This window comes from Lacerta agilis, chromosome 12, assembly GCF_009819535.1.
Source record: "Lacerta agilis isolate rLacAgi1 chromosome 12, rLacAgi1.pri, whole genome shotgun sequence".
In the NCBI taxonomy this organism is placed as follows: domain Eukaryota; kingdom Metazoa; phylum Chordata; class Lepidosauria; order Squamata; family Lacertidae; genus Lacerta; species Lacerta agilis.
Genome location: NC_046323.1, coordinates 5,659,376 through 5,684,721, shown reverse-complemented (window position 1 = coordinate 5,684,721; position 25,346 = coordinate 5,659,376). Strand labels below are relative to the sequence as shown.

At 43.7% G+C, this 25,346-nt stretch overlaps 1 protein-coding gene across 1 annotated transcript in view; it reads right to left on the bottom strand.

Annotated features, from left to right (window-relative positions):
• Window positions 1-25,346, bottom strand: part of AOAH (acyloxyacyl hydrolase) — an 83,541-nt gene that overhangs the window by 40,903 nt on the left and 17,292 nt on the right. The window contains exons 3-7 of the mRNA XM_033165905.1: window positions 24,703-24,769; window positions 21,916-22,015; window positions 10,543-10,599; window positions 2,969-3,039; window positions 69-129 (exon numbers count right to left, since the gene is read on the bottom strand). Of these exons, the coding sequence (XP_033021796.1) occupies window positions 69-129; window positions 2,969-3,039; window positions 10,543-10,599; window positions 21,916-22,015; window positions 24,703-24,769 (356 nt within the window). The remainder of the gene's footprint in view (window positions 1-68; window positions 130-2,968; window positions 3,040-10,542; window positions 10,600-21,915; window positions 22,016-24,702; window positions 24,770-25,346) is intronic.

Here is a 25,346-nt window from a genome sequence, read left to right as displayed (position 1 = left end):
GATGGGCTTTACAGATACTAAAAGGGACTCTTGTGAGAATCTTGTTGCCAGCATATGACTTTACTTACCGGATAAAGACTAAATTTATCTCCATCAAGGTCTTCAAAGGCTAACTTACTACGGATAAGTCTGGAAGGATAAACACAACGCTCACAAACATTTTTCTTTTTTTGCAAACAGTGCTATAAAGAGTTCAGCTTATCACTTCTGCACCATTAACAGCTCTAACATACACACATCTATTCTGCAAGCAATTGTTATTATATATGGAAAAGAGCTTTAAAAAAAACAGTTTTCATTCTTTGGCCTAGGAGTTGATATTAAACTAAGCACATCTGTCATTGTGAGCACCAGGACAACCTTTACATGTATCTGGAGCAATTTGGTTGGTGATCTTTGTGCACATCAGTTGATCGACATTTGCACACGTGAATTTCACATAGCTTATCCCAGCAGAGTGGCGGTCAGAGCTACCTTACATGTATGGAATACAGTACAGAGGAGGCAGACGTAAGGAGAGGTTTGACTGTATCACAGTCTGAAATAAGGATGGAGCTATATAGAGGCACTGGTTGGCTTCACGGTTTTTCCCACATTGTGATTTTTCCATAGCGTGCGTGCGTACACACACGCATTATGATTCGTGATATATTGCCAGGTCAAAAATTATTAAACCACTATCACAATATGGACTTCAAACCGGTTTTGGACGATACACCGGCCCAGCCCTAGTATGGACATATGGTCCAAATTAAAATCTGCCTGGACACCATTTTGTCAGTCCAATAAACCCGGATGTATGGCAGCCTTAAGTTACTAGTCCTGCCTGCCACCCCTGACCAATGGCCATGCTTGCTAGCAATGATGGGAGTTATATTTCAGCAACATCTGAAGGGCCAAAGGTTCTCCAGTCCTGCTCTAGAGTATGAAATTAGCCCAACTCCTGGAGGTTGGGGGAAGGGAATGGTTTTCAGAAAGGTACCCAAGTCTTGGCTTAAAATATGCTTTTAATAAAAAACTACCTTTCCCTTAGAAACCTGCTTCAAGGCTATATCCTTTTATTATCACAAGTGGGAGCTTCTTCCCCTTTCTACTTGGATGATTTTCACTCTCAAGCCCTGGGATTTAGTATCACAGATTTTTATGCAGTAAATCTGTACCTGACACTAAAACGCTTGTTTAAAATGAGGTTTTGTTTGGGAGGTTTTTTCTTCGGTCCATTAGCTTTCCTCCTTACTCTGCTAAAATCGAGAGCAAGAGCCATAAACAATGTAGTAAGGAGATGACATAAACCGCATGGTGTTAGTTAAAAGATGAAAAAAAAAATCTGTGCTGCCAGGTTCTCTGAGTTATTAGAATCAATAATTTCCCTTAGTCCCGCTTCCCCCTTTCTTTCTACAAGGCACAGGTGGGCAACTTGAGGCCCAAGAGACACATGCAGCCCTGGCTTCATTTTATGCAGCCACTGATGCCTCTTGATTCTAGCATACCACCATTGTGTGCCTTCCTCTCTGTTCACTCCCCACCCTTCTATTTTACATTTGAAACCATTCCCCCCCCCTCTGGTGCAGCTTCAGAACAACTGGAATGGATAGTATGTTACTGGATGAAAATAAATTGATGATTTGTGAATAAATATCTTTCCGCTCATACAGGTGAAACCCGAAAAATTAGAATATCGTGGAAAGGTTCGTTTCTTTCAGTAATTCAACTTAAAAGGCGAAACTAATATATGAGATAGACTCATGACATGCAAAGCGAGATACGTCAAGCCTTTATTTGTTATAATTGTGATGATTATGGTGTACAGCTGATGAGAACCCCAAATTAACAATCTCAATTTGGGGCTTTTCATCAGCTTTACGCCATAATAATCACCATTATAACAAATAAAGGCTTGACATATCTCGCTTTGCATGTCATGAGTCTATCTCATATATTAAACTCCAGTAGCTAATGAAAACAATTGCTTACATAAATGAACTTTTCCACGATATTCTAATTTTTCGAGTTTCACCTGCATGTCTTGGGGGAAAGAACCCCATCCAGTTGTCTGATATTTAACTGGCTGGTCCCTGCCATATAGTGTGTGTCTAGCACACTAAAGTCAGAAAAGAATTAATTTCATTTGCTTTCCAGTACAGTATCTATATTGGACTGTTCTTATAATTCACCCCCGCCTCTTAACACTTATTTGAGAGTAACCCCATCAAATGTAGCAGGATTTGAATGGACTGACACAAGATTGGAAATTCTAATCCGATTTCCAATAGTGAAAACTGAAGCAGGGTGAAAATGATTCTGGATAATACTTTTGCCTCTCTTTGACTTTGGCTCCACCTACAATTGGCAAGTGGAAACTGCCCCAAAAAGAATGTGGCCCTCGATGTAAAAAGGGCTGGTCGTCCCCACTATAAGGTAACCAGACATTGCCTCTAACTCACACTATATTTATTGTATCCACCCTTGATAATATCAGTTACTCTTTCTTTCGCAGTGCTGGCATTAGCATCTTTGATATACAGGGAGTCAGTGACGTTTTCACGAAATGTGACATCACACAAATTTTGCTAAAACCTGTGTGCTAAGTGGCTATTAACACATTTCCAGCTTCTAGGCCTTCTATATAGTGAAACTGAGTCACAAAGCCAACGCGGGCAGCAAGATTTAAAAATGCATTAACATCAGCACATGGAGAAGAAATGACAATATAGCTATGAATACAACATTTTGATCTGCAATTGTTCAAAGGGCTCTTGTGGCACCAACATTATCCAGCAGATTATATCTCCTTTCTCAGATAATATAATGGGGAGGAGTTATGCTGTTTGAGGTGTGTGTGTGTGTGTCCGTGTGTGTGTGTCCTGGGCTGCTGAGCAATATGTACCTTCTGCAGTAAACTAAAAATATATTTTAATCAATGGCTAGCATAAAGATTTAATTTAAAAAAAAAGAAAATAATACATACAATTGGATTTTCTCACACAGCTGCTTCAGAAAAGGAAGTGAACACACGCCTGATAACAGATGCATGTTTTCCTAGGAGGAGAAAAGCGAACATTGGTACTTAGCGTGATTAGTTCCTTCTCTGTAGGGGAGAACGGGGATCCAGGATGTGGGTTTGTCTCTGCCCATCTCACCACTGGCAAGAATTCTCTCTAAAAAAAACTTTGAGGATACTTTGGGGGAGAGACAAGCCCCTTGCTCCAGTTCAACCCGTGCTTAAAGCAAGTAACTGTATAGTCCAGACATCTCCAAACTAAGGTCTGCGGGCCGAATGCGGCCCACGCGAGCCAATTCTGCGGCTCCCGGCAACCCCCACCGCCCGCTCTTACCGGTGCAGTGCAGTGCGGTTGCCCATCTCCGGGTCGGTGCAATGACGGAAACAGGTTTTGAGCATGCACAAAACATCATTTCCGGCGCACTTTCAGGTCTGCAGAGGCCCATGCACACGCACACAAACTATTTTCAGTGCTGTGCCGACCTAGAAGTGCACCGGAAAAAGCAAGTGCACGCACGTATGGGCGCGCTCCCCTGCCCTCCATGCGATAGGCGCCGGAGGAACCGACCCGAGGCCAGGTAAGTTTGGGGACCCCTGGTATAGTCACACAAGAACAACTAATGAACAGGAGAGGAACACAGTGATTTCAAAGGAACGTGCCCCTCTTGTTCACTGCATGAAAGGAAAGGTTGCTACGGGCCCCTTTAACTAGTCCAGGTGAATGGGAGAAGGGAAATAATCCTGATATGGGCCGAGAAGGAAAGGAAAGATAGGAGGCCCCTGGACCAAAAGTCTCCTACTCCTCTGGCCATCCATCTGAGATTCATCGTCCAATAGACTCCCCTCCATGCACACAGAAGCACCCGGGAGGGCCAGATCCCAATTCTGCCATTGAAATAAAAGGCGTTCTTATTTAAAATGTGATTTGATAAACGGTGAATTTCACCTTATATATGAAAATAATAAATTCATCTGTTGAAATTCGTCACTTGGATATAAAAGGCACGAACTGCCCTCAAGCTATGAGGCTTTCATTGTTGGTGGGGTTGTATACATGCAGGTACGCACGCCATAAATCTTTATGAATGTCCATCATTTGGGCATCCGCCCTCAAATAAATCCATGGTACATCTATTCTATCATCTGAAGAGCCGATCATTTCAATATCTGGGACCACTGTGATAAGCTCCAGGCTAGAACCATGTAATTTGTCACGTTAAAAGAATAATGGCCCTTTGTCCATTTGCTGCATTGCATGGTGTCGAAGCACATGAGGAGCATGGAAGAACTGTGAAATATTCACTTTGCATTAGGTTTGCTGTGAAAAATGAAACAGGCACATTTGCCCTGATAACCTGACAGAGGAACCAGCATTTTTGAGTGGCAGTTCCAGACAGTACACACAGATAACCAAAGGAAAGAGAAAAATCCCATATGGCTTATATATTCCCTTTCTATGGGATGCAACACAAAAGGCACAAAAAAATTACTCCTATACTCAGTTACCATAGCAAAACACTATGTAACTTTTGGGGGGGGGTCATTCACTGGCTGTCTTCATATAACCCTTCCACTATTACAGCACGGTACATTCTGAGACATGTGCCAAGACCAGAATATGGTTGCGTTTTCTAAATCGTGTATGCATGATTTTTCATTACAGTAATTTGTATTTATGTATATGTGTGTTTATATGGAACACATGGGTGTAGCCAGGATTTATGTTTTTTTGGGGGGGCAGCACCGAGTTATCTTAGGCCAGTGTTTTTCAACCACTGTTCCGCGGCACACTAGTGTGCCGCGAGATGTTGCCTGGTGTTCCGTGGGGGAAATTGAAAAATTCGAAAGATTTAAAAAAAATATCAGCTTTGTGTTCAGCCAAACAGACCCAGGTTGCGCACTGAATAAAGTATTTTATAATTTTCATATTTCTGTTTACTTACTATTTCATAATAAAGTAATTATAAAATACTTTCTTTGTGTTTATTTGATTCCTATTCAAGAGAATTACTTTATATATAGTCAATATAGGCACAGAGTTAATTTTTTTAACATTTTCTAATGGTGGTGTGCCTCGTGATTTTTTTCATGAAACAAGTGTGCCTTTGCCCAAAAAAGGTTGAAAAACACTGTCTTAGGCAATTGGTCAGTTAAGTATTATTATTTCTTTACTTGATTTAGGGGGTGCAGCACCCCACCCCCCTGGCTATGCCCACTATTTCCCCTGTTCACGTGAACATAACCTCTAGGATACATTCTTAAAGCCCTCTGGGCTGCTGTGGATTTTTGGAACGTGAAAACTTACTCGCTTCTCAGCTACAGACTGAGTCGTGACATTTTGCATGAATCCTTTGAAATTAAAGGCAGCTCAGATAGGAAGGCAAGCCAATCTGGAAAGTGCGTGGGAGGAGAAACTCCCACTTTCAATAAATAAAAAGCGCTGCACACACACCCCCGCCCCACATTCACTGACATACTTATGTCTAAACCTATCTGTAAGTAGCATTTTAAAAGTTCCCCCTTTTTCCGGCTTAGAATTTTTAAGTAGATTAAAAATCTACTTCTCAAAGTTGCATTAACATCAAACACTTCACATTTTTTGACAGGCACCCCTGCTAGTCTACTCCCTCCCACACATCCAAAAATGCCACCAGCGTTGCTGGGAAAATGTCTGCTGAAACCTTGGTTTACTTCGACTACTCCCTGACCTGTGTTTTGCAGGAGTCCTTGTTGGAGCTGGAATTGGGCCTCGGACTGGCTTGGAAGTCGTTGCTATCTGTGCCCCTGATCATTTTTGGTTCCCTGTAACCTGGGACTCAGCTGTGGGCAGAACTCCACTCCCCCCCCCAACCCACACAACAATAACTAGCTAAGACAGAACTGGGGGTGCCAAGAAAGAGCGCCTTTTTAGTGGCAGCGTCTTCCCCAGGAAAGTTCATCCTATGCTTTCAGCATTTCTCCATTATTTTCATTGGCTTTGTGCTTTTAGTAGTTATGCTGGATTTTCTTCTTCTCTGCATGGCTGTTTCAGACCTGAGCAAGGGTTCAAATCCAGCTCCCCCTAGTTCAGCTCTCTGCCCATCCACTATAAGTGGCCCCACAGGCAGAGCTTCTTCTGCATGGGCTGAAAAAATGAGAAAAGCTATATCTTCATTTGCTCAAAAGGCAAAGTTTCTGCCCTGAGAGAAGATGAGGCCCCCCTCTGACAATGCTGCAAAGGAGCATCCGCAGTTCTGGTGCTTCAAAAGATTACATGTTGGAAACAAACAGAAGGAACCTTCTTCCATTTGTGGTGGACGTGCCCTAAGGTAAAGGACTTCTGGGAAAAGATATATAATGAAATGAAAAAAGTGTTGAAAAACACTTTCAAGAAGAAACCAGAAGCCTTTTTGCTGGGCATCCTAGGCCTGGATATTTGTAGAAGTGACAGAAACTTTTTTTTGTATGCCACAACAGCAGCTAGAATTTTGATTGCAAAGAATTGGAAGACAGAAGAACTACCAACGATAGAAGAATGGCAGATGAAAATGATGGAATATATGGAGCTCGCATAAATGACCGGGAAACTCTGTGACCAGAGGGACAACGCGGTAGAGAAAGAATGGAGAAATTTTAAATTGTATTTAAAAGATCATTGTATGATTGAAAGTTAGATATAATTTGAGGATAAGATAGGCTGTAGAATAGAAGATAGATGATTAAGTTTTAAGATGATAAGGAGTAAGATAAGATAAAGGTTTAATTATTTAGGCAATGTTATAATATAGGTTAAGAGGTATAAAATATTAAGGAATTTTAGTAATTAGAAGGTAGATTATTAGTGTTTGGGAATTTAAGAAGTTACGAGAAGGTATTCGCAAGGGACACAGGAGGAGGGGGCAGGAGGAAGTCCCATTACAATGTGAGAAAGCAATATTAGGTATAAGAAATATGTATGTTATTATGTTTTGTTTTTTTATTTGTTGTTTATGTAGTTTTATTTTATGTATGTTTATGTATGTTTGTTGTAAAACTTTAATAAATATTATTATAAAAAAAACAAAAACAAAAAGATTACATGTTGGAAAGTCACACAGCAGCTTCCATGTGAACCCCTGGAAGCAACAGTTCTGGTCCTGAGTCACACAACCTCACCATCGATGTAACATAAACTTGCCTTATGAAGCCACTGTTCCATCTCTCTCAGTATTGCCTACACTGACTGCCAGCAGCTCCCCTGGTCTTGGACAGGGTCCTTTTGAGCCGCATCTGCAGATGGCAAGTCCTGCAGTATAAAGGTATCATCTGAAAAGGGACTAAGGCCCCGCCTGCATTATACAGTAGACGCTCAGGTTGTGAATGCGATCTGTGCGGGAGGCGCGTTCGCAACCCGCAGCATCCGTAACCCGCAGCACTGCGTCTGCGCACGTGCAGGTTGCAATTTGGGGCTTCTGCGCATGCATGAAATGCAATTTAGTGCTTCTGTGCATGCATCGAAACTCGGAAGTAACCCGTTCTGGGTTTGGCGTGGTGCGCAACCCAAAAACACAACCTGAAGCGGCCATAACCCAAGGTATGATTGTACACCCAAAACGGCATCACACCGCTTTCCCCAAAGGAAATTGTGGTTTCTAAGGGTGCAGAGAGTTGTTAGGGAACCCCTATTCCCCTCACACAGCTACAATTCTCAGAGTAGTTTTAATAGTCAATAACCTTCCCTGGGGAATTCTGGGAATTGTAGCTCCTTGGGGGAATAGACTTCCCAAGACTTCTGAGCACAAGCATCCCCAGGATTCTCTGGGGGACAGCATGACTGTTAAAGGTGGTACGAAACTGCTTTCAATTTATAGTGCAGATGGGGCCCAAGCTTTGGATCTGCAACTTCTGCTGTGTTCATGTTTCATCCCTCTCCCTCCAAGCAATTTGTGGCAGCAGAGCAGGCAATAATTATCTGAAGTTGCTCACATGCCTCCAGCTGCTTCTAAACTTGAGTTGAAAATGCTTATTTACAGGATGTTGTTTATTGCCCTGGCATCACTGTTCAGCATTAACCTAGGGATTAATTAGAAATCTACATTTTTACTTCCGCGACCAGCTTCACAGCAATAACCTGGGAAGAAGCAATATCATAATTCCTTTGCAAACAAAGCAAAAAGAAAGAAAGAAAAGAAAACCATTTGCACCGTAATCAAATACCCACAGAAAACAGGGAGTAAACCATACAGCTCAGCTGAAACATAAAAGTGAAAGTATATCCAGCCCGAAGGCAAATGAATTTGCTTTCCTCCTATGCTACTAGGTAACATGAGATCGGCATACCTGGAGTTCAAACAGCATCTTCCCATGCAATGTTTTACACCCTCATCTCAATTTTAAAGGCAGTAGTGAATGGGATGCTGATGACACAACCTTGATGGCAGAAAGTGAGGAGGAATTAAAGAACCTTTTAATGAGGGTGAAAGAGGAGAGCGTAAAATATGGTCTGAAGCTCAACATCAAAAAAACTAAGAGTATGGCCACTGGTCCCATCACCTCCTGGCAAATAGAGGGGGAAGAAATGGAGGCAGTGAGAGATTTCACTTTCTTGGGTTCCATGATCACTGCAGATGGTGACAGCAGTCACAAAATTAAAAGACGCCTGCTTCTTGGGAGAAAAGCAATGACAAATCTAGATAGCATCTTAAAAAGCAAAGACATCACCTTGCCAACAAAGGTCCGTATAGTTAAAGCTATGGTTTTCCCAATAGTAATGTATGGAAGTGAGAACTGGACCATAAAGAAGACTGATCGCCGAAGAATTGATGCTTTTGAATTATGGTGCTGGAGGAGACTCTTGAGAGTCCCATGGACTGCAAAAAGATCAAACTTATCCGTCCTTAAAGAAATCAGCCCTGAGTGCTCACTGGAAGGACAGATCCTGAAGTTGAGGCTCCAGTATTTTGGCCACCTCATAAGAGAAGACTCCCTAGAAAAGACCCTGATGTTGGGAAAGATAGAGGGCACAAGGAGAAGGGGACGACAGAGGATGAGATGGTTGGACAGTGTTCTCGAAGCGACTGGCATGAGTGGCCAAACTGCGGGAGGCAGTGAAAGATAGGCGTGCCTGGCGTGCTTTTGTCCATGGGGTCATGAAGAGTTGGACACGACTGAACAACAACAAGTGAATGGTAAAGTAATGTAGGAATTTAGCAGCACAGGAAAATGCTCCCATTGGTGGAGAAACTGGGAAGGGAAAGGAAAGCTCTCAGGTGAGAGCTGGGAGGGTCAGACATTTTCTGTGTTGGTGCCATGATTTAGAGCTACTTTTGGTTAGAGTGAAGATTCTTGAGTTTGCACTTTTCTTTTTGTATTTTAGATACCCTGCTGCTGATCTTTACCTCCCTTATTTTTTATGCCGCTGCTACTACGAGAATATGCATTGATTTATGAGGAACCTTCCTAGGGAGAGCATTACACAAACAGGAGCCACCACAGAAAAGGCCCACTCATGTTTTTCCCACCTTCCGGGTCTCTGGTAGAGGTGACACACAAAGAAGGTCCTCAAATTATGATTGCAGGGTCCTGGTTGGTTCATATGGGGAAGAGGCAATCCTTGAAGAACTGCAGTCCTGCGCAGTTTAAGGCTTTTTAGGTCAAAACCAGCATTCTGAATTGGGCATGAAAACTAATTGGAAACCAGTGCAGTCATGCCAGGATTGATGCCATATTGTATTATACCACTGCTATTATTATTATTATTATTATTATTATTATTATTATTATTATTTGTACCCCGCCCATCTGGCTGGATTTCCCCAGCCACATTTATATAGCAGTTTTGATTCTTATATTGGCTAGATATCATGTTATGTATTGACTTTGTGGTCTATGTCATAAACTGCCCCCTTTTTTCTGACAATGGGAGATATGGAAGTTAAATAAACAAAACAGAACAAAACACCACTGGTCCACCTAGTTCAGCAATGTTGACACATGTGTCAGAATTGGTCCAAATCCAAAAAGGTGAAGGCATTTTTTCTCCATTGAGCTAAAACTTAGGCCAGCGCAAAATAAAAAAATAAACATATATAAATTGGAAGGAAGAATGCAGCTCTTCTCCCAAAGGCAGGAACATTTGGAATTTAAGATTTTAGGTGTGATGTTAAACTGGAAAACCACTATTCTTACATACTGTCAAAAGCGGAGTAAGAAGAAAAGGAGGAGGAAGATAGCAAGTGCAGAGCAATGGATCCTTGCCAGGGATAAATGTCTGTAACTGACAATTTCTACCTGAGAATCTTTCAGTAGAACATTTGAAGTTCCTATAATTAACTCCTCCGACACCTAGACATCTCTTTTGTGTTTGATATGTATTTTTATCTTGGGTCCCCATTTCAATCTCTTTTTTGTTGTTATTCCTTTATCCTTAATAGTTACATTTTTCTTCACACAGCGGTAAAAGCAGGGCTTTCCACAGTGCTTAATGTTTATTCAGGAACATTTCTGAATATTTTGTATTCATCTGGCTTCAGACTTAACCAGTTCTGATTAGGTACAATCATGGTGAAAACATCCTTTCTTACCTTGGGCTGATATGCAACCATTCTTTCCGATTCCTTTATAGCCATATTGAAGCCCATCTAAAACAGAAAAAGAAAGCAGTTCACAACCCAGCATATTATTCCTATTGACACCCTGAAAATTCCTACCTTTTGAGGCTTAGCTGGGCAGGGATTAAAGAATGCGTCTGCAAGGGCACCATCAATTATCTCTTTCTGGATCCACCATCAATTATTTGATTACCTTCCATCACATTCCATTTGTAAATGTTCATTTATTTCGCTGCAAGCCCCCTTTTTTTTGTCCATGCTAGGGAATATAAATCTGTTTAAGGCTGACGATTCATATCCGAAGTAAGCTTTGCTAGCCACAGAAAACAAACTTCTGTTGGGTGGTATTCAGAGATTAGATTTTGGGGTGCGCTTATGGGAGTTTGTGGAAGTATGCACAATGAAACAGAATCCCTTATACCAGAGAGGTGGGAACCTCTGGTCTGCTAGATGTTTTTGGACACTTCCCATCGACCATAGGCTGAATGGCCAATGGTTAGCGATTGTGGGAGTCAGAGTCTAGCAAAATCTAGAGCAGGGGTCAGTACATTTTTTCAGCAGGGGACTGGTCCACTGTCCCTCAGACTATATTTTGAAAAAAAAAAACCAAAACATGAACGAATTCCTATGCCCCACAAATAACCCAGAGATGCATTTTAAATAAAAACACACATTCTACTCATGTAAAAACACCAGGCAGGCCCCACAAATAACCCAGAGATGCATTTTAAATAAAAGGACACATTCTACTCATGCAAAAACACACTGATTCCCAGACTGTCCACAGGCTGGATTTAGAAGGCGATTGGGCTGGATCCGGCTCCCGGGCCTTAGTTTGCCTACCCATTGTCTAGAGGGTCACAAGCTCCCGAACCCTCCCACAGTGGAGTATCACAGGTTACATCTGCAGTAAAAAGCTTGTCCACTTCCCCATGGAGGTAAGGATGGAACTACAAATTAAACTAACTTTCCCCTCCACTTTTCCTACGCAGGGACAATATCTCCATGTGTTAAAATGAAAGAACCTATGGAGTGTTCAATGTAGGAATCAGAATCTTCCTCATCACTAATGATCAGGACAACACTCGCTGGATCTGCTGCAAACTGGGAAAGTAAGAATATTAAAACACAGCTTACACAGCAGGCCACCTGCATTTAACTGCAGTGGACAAGGGGACTCATTTTTAATCTTCAGACATCTCTAGGTACTTGTCAACAGCTCCACTGATCTGTAAGAACTGCCACGCACTGGGTCCACAGAGATCTTGAAACCACATTGTGATTTCATCCAGCAACCAATTCATGCATGGCCTACTCCCGTGCAATAGCAAGTACCTGCAAATACTCTTCACTTTACTCTTTTACGTGCTTCCAAAAAGGCTCAGCCAAAACTTGGTTTTAATTATGGAAAGGTAGGTTCTAATCTTTGGCCCCATCTGTGCCATATGTTTAAAGCAGTATCATACCACTTAAACAGTCATGGCTTCCCCAAAGAACCCTGAGAAATGTAGTTTCTTAAGGGTTTATGGGTGCTGAGAGTTCTATTCCCCACAAAGCCACAATTCCTTTTATTCGCCCTCCCAAAGTGCTGGCTCCGTCCCCTTCTGGTAGCCAATCAGAGAGAGGCTTCAGCCCTCTGGTGGGATTCAGAGCACTGCAGCACCAGCCTCTGCTGTCCGTCACACCGTCCTACTACTTAAGATGGCGCTGGTAATCGGCCACTTACGATAAAGTATTAAAGTAAGGATAATGATTTTGTTTTAGTTCTGCATCAGCCTAATCACATTAGACTGGCAAAATGTAATAAGGAGTCAATTGGAATAGCTTTTTAGTTGTTGCCATTTTGGTTGTTGGGATGTGCAATGTACTTCCTGACGTTTTTGTGGAGCTTTCTCCAAGAAACAGCTTTATGGAGAATAAGATGATAGAGAGCGATTAATAGTGAAGAAAATCATACTATTATTATATAACATATAACACAGCATCATATGGTGCTGATGGTGTTTCAAAGTTATATTTGTTTCATACAACTTATATTTTACGATGCATTAGCTTCATTATATCGTACCCTGCTCTGAGATTATTTTTTAATGAAGAGTGGGTTAGAAATCTAAATAAATGAATAATCATAAACATTTCTGCTGCGCACTCTGCTTAATGGAAATAATTAAAAAAAGGACCATCTGTTTGTTTACTGTGGCCTTCTATAATACAGAAGAAGAATGTAATTGCTAGCTTTTAATCCAAAGAGCTGAAAGGCTGAAGACCACTTTTTGAATGAAACTATTGGGATGCGGGTGGCGCTGTGGTCTAAACCACAGAGCCTAGGGCTTGCCGATCAGAAGGTTGGCAGTTCGAATCCCCGCGACGGGGTGAGCTCCCGTTGCTCGGTCCCTGCTCCTGCCAACCTAGCAGCTTGAAAGCACGTCAAAGTGCAAGTAGATAAATAGGTACCGCTCCGGCGGGAAGGTAAATGGCGTTTCCGTGCGCTGCTCTGGTCCGCCAGAAGCGGCTTAGTCATGCTGGCCACATGACCCGGAAGCTGTATGCCAGCTCCCTCGGCCACTAAAGCGAGATGAGCGCCGCAACCCCAGAGTCATCCGCGACGGGACCTAACGGCCAGGGGTCCCTTTACCTTTATTGGAATACAGAGGGGGGGGCACACCTTTCTAAGCAGCAGATTAAGTCCAAGAACAACAAAGGCAACTGATTGCCATTACAAGTTACTGGTTTGGTTCTGCAGATAGCGTAACTTAATAGTTTTTCGCATCACGTATCAGCCCTGTCATAAAGGAACCCAGTGACTCCCCAGGGTTTTGAACTTCCTGGTGGAAACATGCCCTGTCATAAACTACGTTATGCTTAGGAATAAAATGCTCATAAATTCTGGCAAGCAACTCTGCACAAAAAGTGGAGGATTTAAAGATATGCATTCAAATATATGGCCAGCTTCCTTTCATATAGAATGGGTGAGCCTGCATTCCTTCTGTCTCTTTGTGGAGCTTTGTTGCTAAGAAGAAATGAGCGAATCTTTCCTTCCTGCCTGGCCATTCTGGGGGTCTGTTGAAACTGAAGCTCCCTTGGGCCACAGCAAACAATACTTGCAAGATTTCAGGCTTACCCTCCGACATTCCTCAGATGAAAATAGGGACATTCTACTCTACATCACTATCACTGCTAGGAGGGGTCCTTTTTAACATTAAGATTTTAATTAAAGCACTTAAAACAGTTTCCCACTGTGTGGTCGAAATTGAGATATCCAATTCTTTTAAGTGCTATAACAAGGGTGTCTCTGGACCTTAAATTGAGGCTCATACAACAACAAAAATATTTAGAATATACAGGACCCCATTATGTTTGTTTTTAAAAAAAGGGTTATCTAAGGTATCTAACTGTTGTAGACGCAATAGGGATATTGCTTCTCTAAAACATATGTTTTTTTCATTGTCCTATATTGAAAGATTTTTGGCAGAAGGTAACTGAAACGATCAACAGAGCTGTACAGAACAACCTTACATTTACAGAGCAAAATATCCTTTTGAATTATATACCCAGCACATGGGACCTTACAAAAGGACAATACGAGTGGACTCTCCATGCCCTGACCACAGCAAAAAGACTGAAACCGATGAATTGGAAAAATAAAAATGCGGCTCCCTGCTACAATCAGAATGAAGACTTAAACAATTTGCATATAAACGCAGATTTGCCACGGGCAAATTCAATGATATTTGGAATCCAATCTTACAAATAATGTAATAGGTTAAGATCTGGTAAAGCACAATAACAACTTTGTAAAGTAAATCTTAAAATAATAATAAAGGTTCAGTTGCTTCACATTATGCTCTTTCAAAGGCCTTTATGGATGGTTTTCAATAAAGTTCAATAACAGAAAATGGGGAAAAAAAGATTTTAATTAAAGTTTCTCATGATAAAGACACCCTGCCCCGAATCCCAGTTAGCTCCCGTGCTCATCCTTGACCCCCATAATCTCTTTGCCCCCCTCAAATTCCTGCTCCACAGGTCTCCCTGCACTCCTTCCAGCTACACCGTTCCCCATCACCCCCCGAGTCTGCTTCTGCTCAGGGTCTCCTCCACCTGGCTCACTTTCTCCTTTCTCAATTTTGCATGGCCAGTTGGGTGGGTGGCTAGGGCCCTCCAGACCAGAGAGTTGCAGCCTCCAGTAGCAGGGACAGTGGGGGTTGCAGCGGCATCCCTCTTGCCTACTTCCCACTTCCTCCTCCTCCTCCTCTTCCTGATGGTGCTGCTACTCCACCAGTGGGCTGGCTGGGCTGGCTCCATCCCTTGGACCCGGCACAAGGCTCTTCCCTCTGACTCCCAGGAGTGGCGGCAAAGGAGGTGTTGGAGGAGGAGGAGAAGAAGGTGGCCTCAGTCAGCAGCCCTCTATTCCCACCTCTTCTCCCAACGTGAAGCCATTTCCAGTTCACGTACCTCAACAAAGGTGGGAATTCGGGACTTGGCATGACCAGGTGAGAAGCCACAATGGCTTTAGGGTTTTTGTGACGGTCTCGGTATTTCCGGGGCAGCTGGAGACTAGGATGTCAAGCTATTTCAGAGAAGAGACCAGGCCAAAATGGATGCGTAACGGAACAACAACAAGAACAGTCTAGAACAGTAGCAGAGCTGACTGCCACAATCAGGACACATGGCTACCTATAGTTGGAATAGCAACATAATTTCCCACAAGCAGTTTTTTGAGGGGAAAGAAGCCACACATGCACAGCTATGAATGCAAAGTCGCTAGACTCCATCCTTGTGAGAAGTGAGGTTACAGGGAACCAGACAGAGGGCCTTCTCGGTAGTGGCGCCTGCCCTGTGGAACGCCCTTCCATCAGATGTCAAGGAAATAAACAGCTATCCTATTTTTAAAAGACATCTGAAGGCAGCCCTGTTTAGGGAAGTTTTTAATATTTAATGCTGTATTGTTTTAACACTCAATTGAGAGCCACCCAGAGTGGCTGGGGGAACTCAACCATATGGGTGGGGTACAAATAAATTATTATTATTATTATTATTATTATTATTATTATTATTATTATTCACACATTTCAGGTCTTGTGTGGAGGAAGGAAGGGGCACAAGATGACTCCTGAACCATAGGAAGGGAGTCAACAGAGCAGGTAGTAATAATATGTGAACTGAGCTATAGTCCTGGGTATCAAAGAGTATTTGATGACATGATCTCAGTAGGTGCATAATAAGGTTTTGCCTTCTAGGTCATGACATGGGCAACTGGTTACAAGCAAAGCAGATTTGTATAGAAAATTATCCGCCGCTTTTGGGGGGGGGGACTGCTAGATGTTATTGTTGTGATATTATGACATGACGAGCTGCGAACGCTGCAGCAAGGTCACAAGACTCAAGAGTCATGTTTCCTCTCTGTGGGAATTACACTGGGCATACCAGCTCCCACACATGTGATGTCATTGTATTTTACTATTGTATTTTCTTCTTTCTGTTTTGCATCAGGAGGTGCAAGATGCTTTAAGACACAGCTCTGAATTATGAGCTGCTACGCAGAGACATTCTGCTCTAATTCTACAATAAAGTAGATCTTAGCCAAATGGCTTGTGTATGTTGTTTTCAAGCTGGGAACAACTGCATATTACATTGTGCCCCTGGACTCTAGGAGCCAGAGGGCACGGAAGCTTCGTCCGTCTTGGGGGTCAGTCTCCCAACTTGCCCCCGCGGGAAGTTTTCATAACATTGGTAGCAGAGGATGGTTTCCGAACATCGGACCTCTGATTGACTTCTGCCTGATGTTTATCTGCCGGCAAAGAAAGCAGCCTTAAACTGTGTGCTTCGTTCCGGGGGAGTTATTTCGTGCTGAAGACGGCCGTTTCCCGCTGTGAGAAGAAGACGCGTTAATTGGACTGTGAGTAGCCGGACTGATTTACGAGGCAATAAACCTCAGAAGGCTAGGTTTGTTTGCTTAAATTGCTTTCTGAAGTCAGAGAGTAAAAAAGCCTGCTTTTCGCCACTATGGCAAAGGATAGCAAGCAGAGCAGCAGCTCCCTTTGTCCACTTCTCACTGATGAAAATTATCAGACATGGCGTATTAAAATGGAAGCTGTGCTTACCAGGCAGAATTTGCTTGATGTGGTCACTAATGCCCCTCCACTGCTCCCTGGCCCTCGATGGCTGAACAGGGATAATCAGGCGAAGGCGACCATTGTTTTGCATCTTGACCAATCTCAGTTAATACACGTCAGAGATTTGGTCCACGCTAATGATTATTGGGTTGTTTTGCAAAATGAACATTTAAGGATTGCGGCAGGAAGTTCCATGCTGCATTTCCAACGTCTCACCAACCTAAGGTTAAAGGAGGGAGACAATTTGCGTTCGCATCTTAACCATATGAAAGAATTAAGAAGTGAACTCGCACAACGCAACGTTCAATTGAACGAAGATGTGTTTTGTTTCATGGTTTTGAATAGCCTCCATGCCGGTTATAGTGCTATTGCATCACAGCTAGGTGCCCTGGATGCTCAAAACTTAACCGTTGCCAGAGTCTTCTCAACTTTGCTAAATGAGCAAGATCGTTGTGCTGCTCAAAATGAGGCTAATGGAAGGGGGAGTGAAGCAAGAGCGTCCTCAACCCCACCTAGTGGTCCAACTGAGCATGTGCAAGCTCTTAAAGTCATACGCTGCACAAACTGTGGAATGAGAGGACACAGTTTCCAGACCTGCAGAAAGCCCAAGAAAGGATCTAACCAACAAGCCGGTGGATCTACAGGCAAGGCACAAGCCAAAGTCTCCAAAGGGCGCACATTTGCATTGCTTACACAAGGCGTGCAGGAGCAGGATGACATTGACATTGACCTGGCTTTTGTTATTGACTCAGCTGCCAGTCACCACATGACCGCAAACAAGCGTTTATTTAAGACTTTTAAGAGGCTGGACTCCACCGTGTCGCAGGTGAGTGGAACACACCTGAAATCGACTGGAGTTGGAACTGTTTATCTTCAGAGTCTCCAGCTATCTATAAGCAACGTTCTCTATGTGCCAGAAATTGCCTACAACCTGCTAAGTGCATCGCAGCTTACCGAGAAGGGATGCGAGCTCAGGCTGCGCAAAGGACTGTGCACAATTTATAAAGATGGAGAAGTTATCTTTACAGCTCAGAAGAACAAAGATGGACTATTTTTACTGTCTTTTGAAAATACTGACTGTTGTTATGATGTTGTTGACTCTTATTTTGCAGGTGCTGCTAAGTCCAAGGAGACTACCAAACAGCCACGCAGAGAAAAGGTCACAAGATGTTTCCAGCAGGTTTCTGCTGATGTAATAGGACTTCTGCCAAAATCTAGAGGCGGAGCTACCTGTTATTTATTGCTGTCTGATCATTTCTCTAAATTCTCTTGGATTTATACTATGAAAAGTCCGCAGCAAGTCTTGGCCAAGTTCACTGAATTTTGTGCTAAGATAGATTTCATGCATGATGGCAAAATTGAATGTTTGTATACTAATCAATTACCAGTGTTTGATTCACAGGAGTTCAAGGAGTTCCTAAGTCAACATTGCATTCGGCACAAAGTTGCTGTCAGCCAATCATCATGGAACAATGATTTGTGTGTTAAAATTAACACAATACTACGTGAGGGTATGCAGGCGCAATTGCTAAGTGCAAAGCTGTCTGACCAGAATTGGGCTGAAAGCCTATCTGCCTTCACTTATGCATGGGTCAGGAGTATTCCAAAAGGAATGGAATGCTCACCTTATGAGATACTGTTTAACAGAAAGCCTTCTGTTAAGCATCTCAAGGTTTTTGGTTCTCAGATGTGGGTGGAATCGCTTGAAGGTGCAACCATCCAAGGCATTTTTATGGGCTATGAGAAAGGTCAATACAGAATTCTATTGCCTTCCTCAAACACAGTAATTCTTACTCAGGAGGTAGAACCTACTGTAAAGCCGGAGACACAGATTCTCCAAAGTTTTCCCATTGATGTCAATACATATGAGGACACTGACACCAGCAGTAGCAGTGCAAGCCCAACCACGGCTAGTTCCGACACAGGTGAAACTGTCATTGAGAGAACTCATGATAGTACCAGGCCATCAACAGATGATGATGTGCTAGGATCTTTAGAGCCACTGTTTACAATTGGTAAAGTTTCTCCAAAAAGTCCTGTTCAGGAGAAACTCAGCAAAGAGGATCTACATCTTATGCGTAGATCTGAGAGAGTAACAAAGGGTCAGGCGCCCAAACGCTACTCCAAAGAGTTTGCAATCTCAGCTGTTGCAAATGTAGCTGTAGTTTGCACTCAAGACAGAGACACTCAGGCTCATTTCACAGGTGTGAAAAAGCCACCACAACAGGTTGCAAAGTTCAACACTGTTTCTGCCAACACACACAGAGCAAATGCTCTGGTCCCCTGGAGAGTTGGTTATCAAAGGCTCAAACTGGTAGAACCAGTCTCAGAGAGTTCCAAGGGTGGAACAAAGACATCAGATTCATACTGTGTATATGATAACTGTTTGTTTACTTCTGTTAATAATGCCTTAACTTTCGCCGCTCTCACATTGTCTAATATCGGGGGAGGATGTTGTGATATTATGACATGACGAGCTGCGAACGCTGCAGCAAGGTCACAAGACTCAAGAGTCATGTTTCCTCTCTGTGGGAATTACACTGGGCATACCAGCTCCCACACATGTGATGTCATTGTATTTTACTATTGTATTTTCTTCTTTCTGTTTTGCATCAGGAGGTGCAAGATGCTTTAAGACACAGCTCTGAATTATGAGCTGCTACGCAGAGACATTCTGCTCTAATTCTACAATAAAGTAGATCTTAGCCAAATGGCTTGTGTATGTTGTTTTCAAGCTGGGAACAACTGCATATTACATTGTGCCCCTGGACTCTAGGAGCCAGAGGGCACGGAAGCTTCGTCCGTCTTGGGGGTCAGTCTCCCAACTTGCCCCCGCGGGAAGTTTTCATAACAGTTATTCTGTTCAGCGTTTGCTGCCACTGTGTAACGTCCGGTTCTGTCAAATGCCACACTGCAGCCTGAGAGCGAACCACGAAGCAAGTGAAATATCTCTCGCCAGAAGGGAAGGCAGGGAAACCAAAGTTCTCTTTCTGCTTGAGTTCTCGGTAGGCCTAGTCATTTGGTTGGCCGGAATGGCAGGCCCTAAGAAATGCAGAGCTTCTCAGTGGCTGCAAAGAGACCGCACAAATGCCTGGAGCTATCCCCATCAATCAGACACTGCAACTCTTTGTGGTGTGATCATTATTTCAATGGTGCCACATCCACTCCGAATATTTCATTAACATGCCCATGAGCCACGGAGTTTTAATTCCACTACAAAGATCAAACCAAGCTATTTTTAAGAATATTAAAAATTGCCTTGTTGCATTGTGTCGGGGAACTGTCCTTGGCTCAGCGTAGAGTGGCGCAAGGGCTTTCAGGGTATAGAGAGCCCCCACATCACCTTCTCAGCAATTCCTCTTCGTCCAGCAGGGAACGCAGAAGTCCCTCTAGTGGGGAAGGGGAGACTGCCCAGGGAGGTGCGGACCAGGGCTCTGGGAAGGTGGGAGAGCACTCGCACCGCTCAGGCACAAGGGGAAACACACCTCTTCCATTTCCCCACTTGCGCGGAGGGGCCAGGCGCAGGGGTGGTAGGAGGGGGTTCCGCATCCCGCGGCTTTTATGTGTTAGAGATTTCAAAGTGCCTACGTGCAGAAAGTCAGCTTATCACCTCTGTAGCAATTACCAGTTGGCAGAAAGCCAAGATCTGCTCTTTCTCCAGACCCTTAGCAACGACCTGTGATTGGTCAATGAGTTCCTAAAGAATGAGCTCTGTGTGAGAGCTTGTGTGGTGTGGTGTGGTGTGGTGTGGTTGTTAGTAGTGTACTGTACTGAAGGTTGAGAGAGAGAGAGACAGAGAGGAAAGGTTTTATGTTTTGTTTCTTTTATTTGTAAAGTCTGTACATAGTAACTTATGGATACCAGTTGCTTCAATAAATACTGTATATAGTTATCCAAGTGAGTTGCTGAGTTCCTGCATTGTGCTGTCCAGTTAATGCTCTACAGCCAGAAGCTTCAAGAAAACCTGCGGTTAACTCTGCTGTGTCCAGGACTACGTTATTTCCTGACACTAAATCTTAAGATTATGTTGGGCAAAGAATCGGAAAGAGTCATTCCCGGATTCTGTGGAAGGATGAGACAGACGTGAACTTTTGTACCCTGCACTGTATATACTTGCACAATAAAGAAACTAAAAGAAACAGCGGAATCCGACTGGTTACTCATGAGCAACTACTGAGAACCTTACCCATTGGATCAAGGATCATGCTTTTGCATTTTAAAACAGCTAACCAGTTGCCTCTGGGAGTCTACTGTCCCCTGTAGCGTTCCCCAACAGCTCTGAAATGGAAGTATATTGCCTTGGAACAAGGAGATTCCACTTAGCAGTCATGACTAGCAGCTATATAGATCGACCTCCCCTTAGTGGACAGAGTTCCTCTTTTTCTTATTTCTTTTTTCAGGCATCCAATATAGTTACCACCAGGGCTTTTTTCAGCCAGAACTCGCTGGAACTCAGTTCTGGCACCTCTCAGGTGGGCGCCATTACCATTCTAAGAGAACAAGAGAGGTGTTCATGGGGAATTCTGGCACCTCTTTTTCTAGAAAAATAGCACTGGTCACCACCATACTGACATTTTGCAGATTGGCTGGGAGAGACGCAGAGAGGTCAGCCGATAGCACTGGTTGCATACGGTTCTTCTTCCCCCACCACCCCACTGTGGGCACAAAGAAACTCTCCCCAAAGAACTGGGAACCCAGGTCTGCATTCAGAGTCTACACAACAAAGATCCTTGCATCCGCTGCAAGGATATGGAAGACTATTCTATCTCTTCTCCAGTATTAAATAGAACTGATACGTGATTTGCTATAAATTTAACAGTTATGCTGTTCTAGGAATAAAATGGTATTTGCTAGTCCAACCACTGCAAAGATGCTGGGAGTGACTTTGAACCAATCACTATCTCCTAGCTTAATCTACATCACAGGGTGTTGTGAAGATTAAATGGAGGGAGGCATGGGACCTTGCCGAGCTTCTTGGAAGAAAAGTAAGGGGGGAAATGGACTAAATGAATGAATAAAAGGTAAAGTACAAGCATGAAGAAGGCTACCAAGGGACAGATGCAATCTTTAACGCATCTGACCATTGGCTTAACCAACCAATGCTTCGTTCAGATTAAAAGTTGTCCACTGATGTATCTGGTTCTGAGACTGAAAGAGCAATGCCCTCTTTCTTGGATAGACTCTTACGAACAAGAAATTTAAAGATGGCCTTTCATTTCCCAGCAGAACTCACCTTAGGAGAGGGGTACAGGTGACAAAATGGTTGGCCCGCCTTTCGTTTGCACAAGCCAATGGAATGGCACACCACATCTGGATTCATTTTGTGCTCTATCCTGAAAGGAAATTATGGCAAAAAGCAAAAACTAAGTTAGGTTCTTCTGACTAAATACCAGCTCCTTCAGTGGAAATGTAAATCTTAAAAAACAACAACACCAATTTAAGATTCATTTTAATATAGGCCCATTTGACCATAGCTCAGTGATTTTGACTGGGCTGTGATGATTTTCAGCCCTAGATTCTAAACCATTTTGCAGCAGAGGATAAACGCTGTGCTTGAATGAAACATCAGGATGGCTGTCCCTATTTTAGCAAATTCCAGGAAAGACAAAGACTAAAAGTTTACCACTGATTTTCATATTAGTGGATCTCAGTGATCCTCTTGACTTTTACCAAGTCTTGGTCAGAATTGCTGTTGAATGTGTGCTATATTAATCAATATGATATTACTGAATTACTTGATTATAGAAGGACTGCTTCATCTTTAGGTTATGTACGTAAGCACTCAAAAGTTATATAATTACATAATCACAAAGCTTTCACTTCACCAACACTAATGTGAAAGGAGGTTACATTAGCTTACAAGGCTCCGAGATGCTGGTATTAAGGTCAGAAGTTGGAAACGAGAAGAAAATTACATTAACTGCAAGCTAGTTTAGCTAGAACAGTTCAATTTACGTTCACCAGCAGACCAATAATTGCTAAGCAACTCCACTGTCAAACGAGAGAGCACAGAGCTGTGTTACACAAACATCCTCTTATATGTTGGCGCAACACAGAGGATCCACAGATATGTATTAGGTATTGCACACATATTTGAATTATGGTGCTGGAGGAGACTCTTGAGAGTCCCATGGACTGCAAAAAGATCAAACTTATCCATCCTTAAAGAAATCAGCCCTGAGTGCTCACTGGAAGGACAGATCCTGAAGCTGAGGCTCCAGTACTTTGGCCACCTCATGAGAAGAGAAGACTCCCTAGAAAAGACCCTGATGTTGGGAAAGATGGAGGGCACAAGGAGAAGGGGACGACAGAGGATGAGATGGTTGGACAGTGTTCTCGAAGCTACTAACATGAGTTTGGCCAAACTGCGAGAGGCAGTGAAGGATAGGCGTGCCTGGCGTGCTCTGGTCCATGGGGTCACGAACAGTCGGACACGAATGAACGACTGAACAACAACAACAACATTGCACACATGCACATATCTGGGGAAGGGCTGTAGTTAGCAGCAGAGCATTTGCTTTTTTATGCAGAAGGTTCCAGGTTTAACCCCTGGCATCTCCAGGCAGGGCTAGGAGAGACTCTTGTCTGAAACCCTTGAGAGCCCTTAACAGCCACTGCAGATAATACTGAGCTAGATGGTCCAAACGTCTGAGTCAGTAAAAGGCCGCTTCCTATGTTCCTGTGGTCCTGTTTCTAAGGTCCTGCCCCCTACCAACAGTGGTTTTCAACCAGTGTGCTGTGGTGCCCTGGGGTGCCTTGAATGATGGTCAGGGGTGCTGTGGAGGACACTGGCCTCTGTCCCTCTTCGCTTCCTTCCTCTCGTGTCTTTGCCTCCCAAAGGCTTGCACAGCTGTTGGTTGCAGCAGCCCTGGCTACAAGCTCCCCAGGCAAATGGTGTCTCTGGGGCTCACCAGGGGGTGCTTGGGCAGGGTGAAGAGGCACCTCTATTTGGGGCAGAGGGAAGGGCAACTCAGAGGCCAGAGGTGGAATCTGTGACTGCCCAGAGGACTCCCAAAGAGAGGGGAGCAGAGAGAAGTTCGAGGACACATTCCACAAGCGAGGGTTTTCAAAAAGGGATGGGAGGCTGCCAGCTCTGCAGGCAAGGGGTGACCAACTGGGCTCCTGAACCCCATAGGAGTGCCACAGAAAGAATGTAGTTGGTCAAGGGAGCCATGGGCTCAAAAGGTTGAAAGCCTCGGCCCTACACCATTGGCTTTCTTGGTGTGATGCAACCTCATTTAAGCTTGGTTGTGGCATTATTATGTGTCAGGGAACTGCCACTGGCCCGCTGAGGGGAACGGAGGGTCCGTTAGCATACAGAGAGCCCCAAAGCCAATTCAGCAGCAGCACCTCTTCCAGCAGGGAAAGCCGCCACACCTCCAGTGGGGAGGAGAGGGAAGGAACCAGCCAGGCGGGGAGAGGGCTTAGGGATACCACTGAGAGCCCCAGCGCCTCTTCCAGCCAGGAGCCACAAACAGGGAGCCTGGCGGGGAGAGGGCTTGGGGATGTTGCTGAGATCCTGCGCTCACCTCGCCCGGCTGGTCAGGAGGGAGGCATGCCATTTCCGGCACCCCAGTTGCGTAGAGGAATGAAACGCAAGGAGGGTAGGAGGAGACTTGGGGTGCCGAAGTTCTTATGCTGGGGGAGAAGCCGGAAGGGGCCACTCCCGGATTCTGCCAGCGACTGAGACAGACATGCTTTTTGTAGCTCTGCACTGTAAATAGTTTGCACAATAAAACTGCCGAAGACTGTTTTGGCTCCTGCTCCACTTCTCGTGAAGCACCTTCACGCGAACCTTACATAATGGTTCCCTTTTAAAAAGTGAAGGAGAACAACTAACCCAGAAAGATTTTGATAGGTATAATAAGGGTAAAGAGCAAGCAACTTTACAACATAAATAAAATGATGGATGAATCTAGACACCTGTCAGGCACCAACTGGAAATGAATACTTTAGACTCCGTATAAAATGGCTACTTAGTATACATATTTACTTATTTATATGACACGCTAATACTCACAACTTAATTATATGTGGTCCAAATATTTCAGCGATCAGAATGCATGCCCCTTGTAAGTGCAACTTTTCTGGAAAACAACACATTTAAAAAGTGAGTGCGCATACATAAAAGACTATTTGAACACACCAAAATGCCATTAAGAACCCAAGAAGTTCCCTGCGGGAACAGAGCAAGAGTCTTTCTAGTCCCATATCCTGTTTCATAGAATCATAGGATTGTAGAGTTGGGAGGGATCCTGAGGACCATCTAGTCCAACTCCCTGCAACGAAGGAATCTCAACCAGATCATACATGACATATGGCCATCCAACGTCTGCATAACAACCACCAAGGTAGAAGAGTCCACCATCTCTCATGGGAGCCAATTCCACCGTCAAACAGAAAGCTCTTCCTGTTTAGTCAAAAACTTAAATCCATTGATCTGGGTCCTAGCCTCCGGAGCAGGAGAAAACAGGCTTGCTCCATCTTCCATGTGGCAGCCCTTTAGAAATTTGAATATGGCTACCATATCTCCTCTTTGCCAGGCTAAACATACCAAATTCCCTCAACTGTTCCTCATATGGCTTGGCTTCCAGAACCATGATTATCTTGGTCACCCTTCTCTGCACACATTCTACCTCGTCAAACGCCTTCTTAAATTGTGGC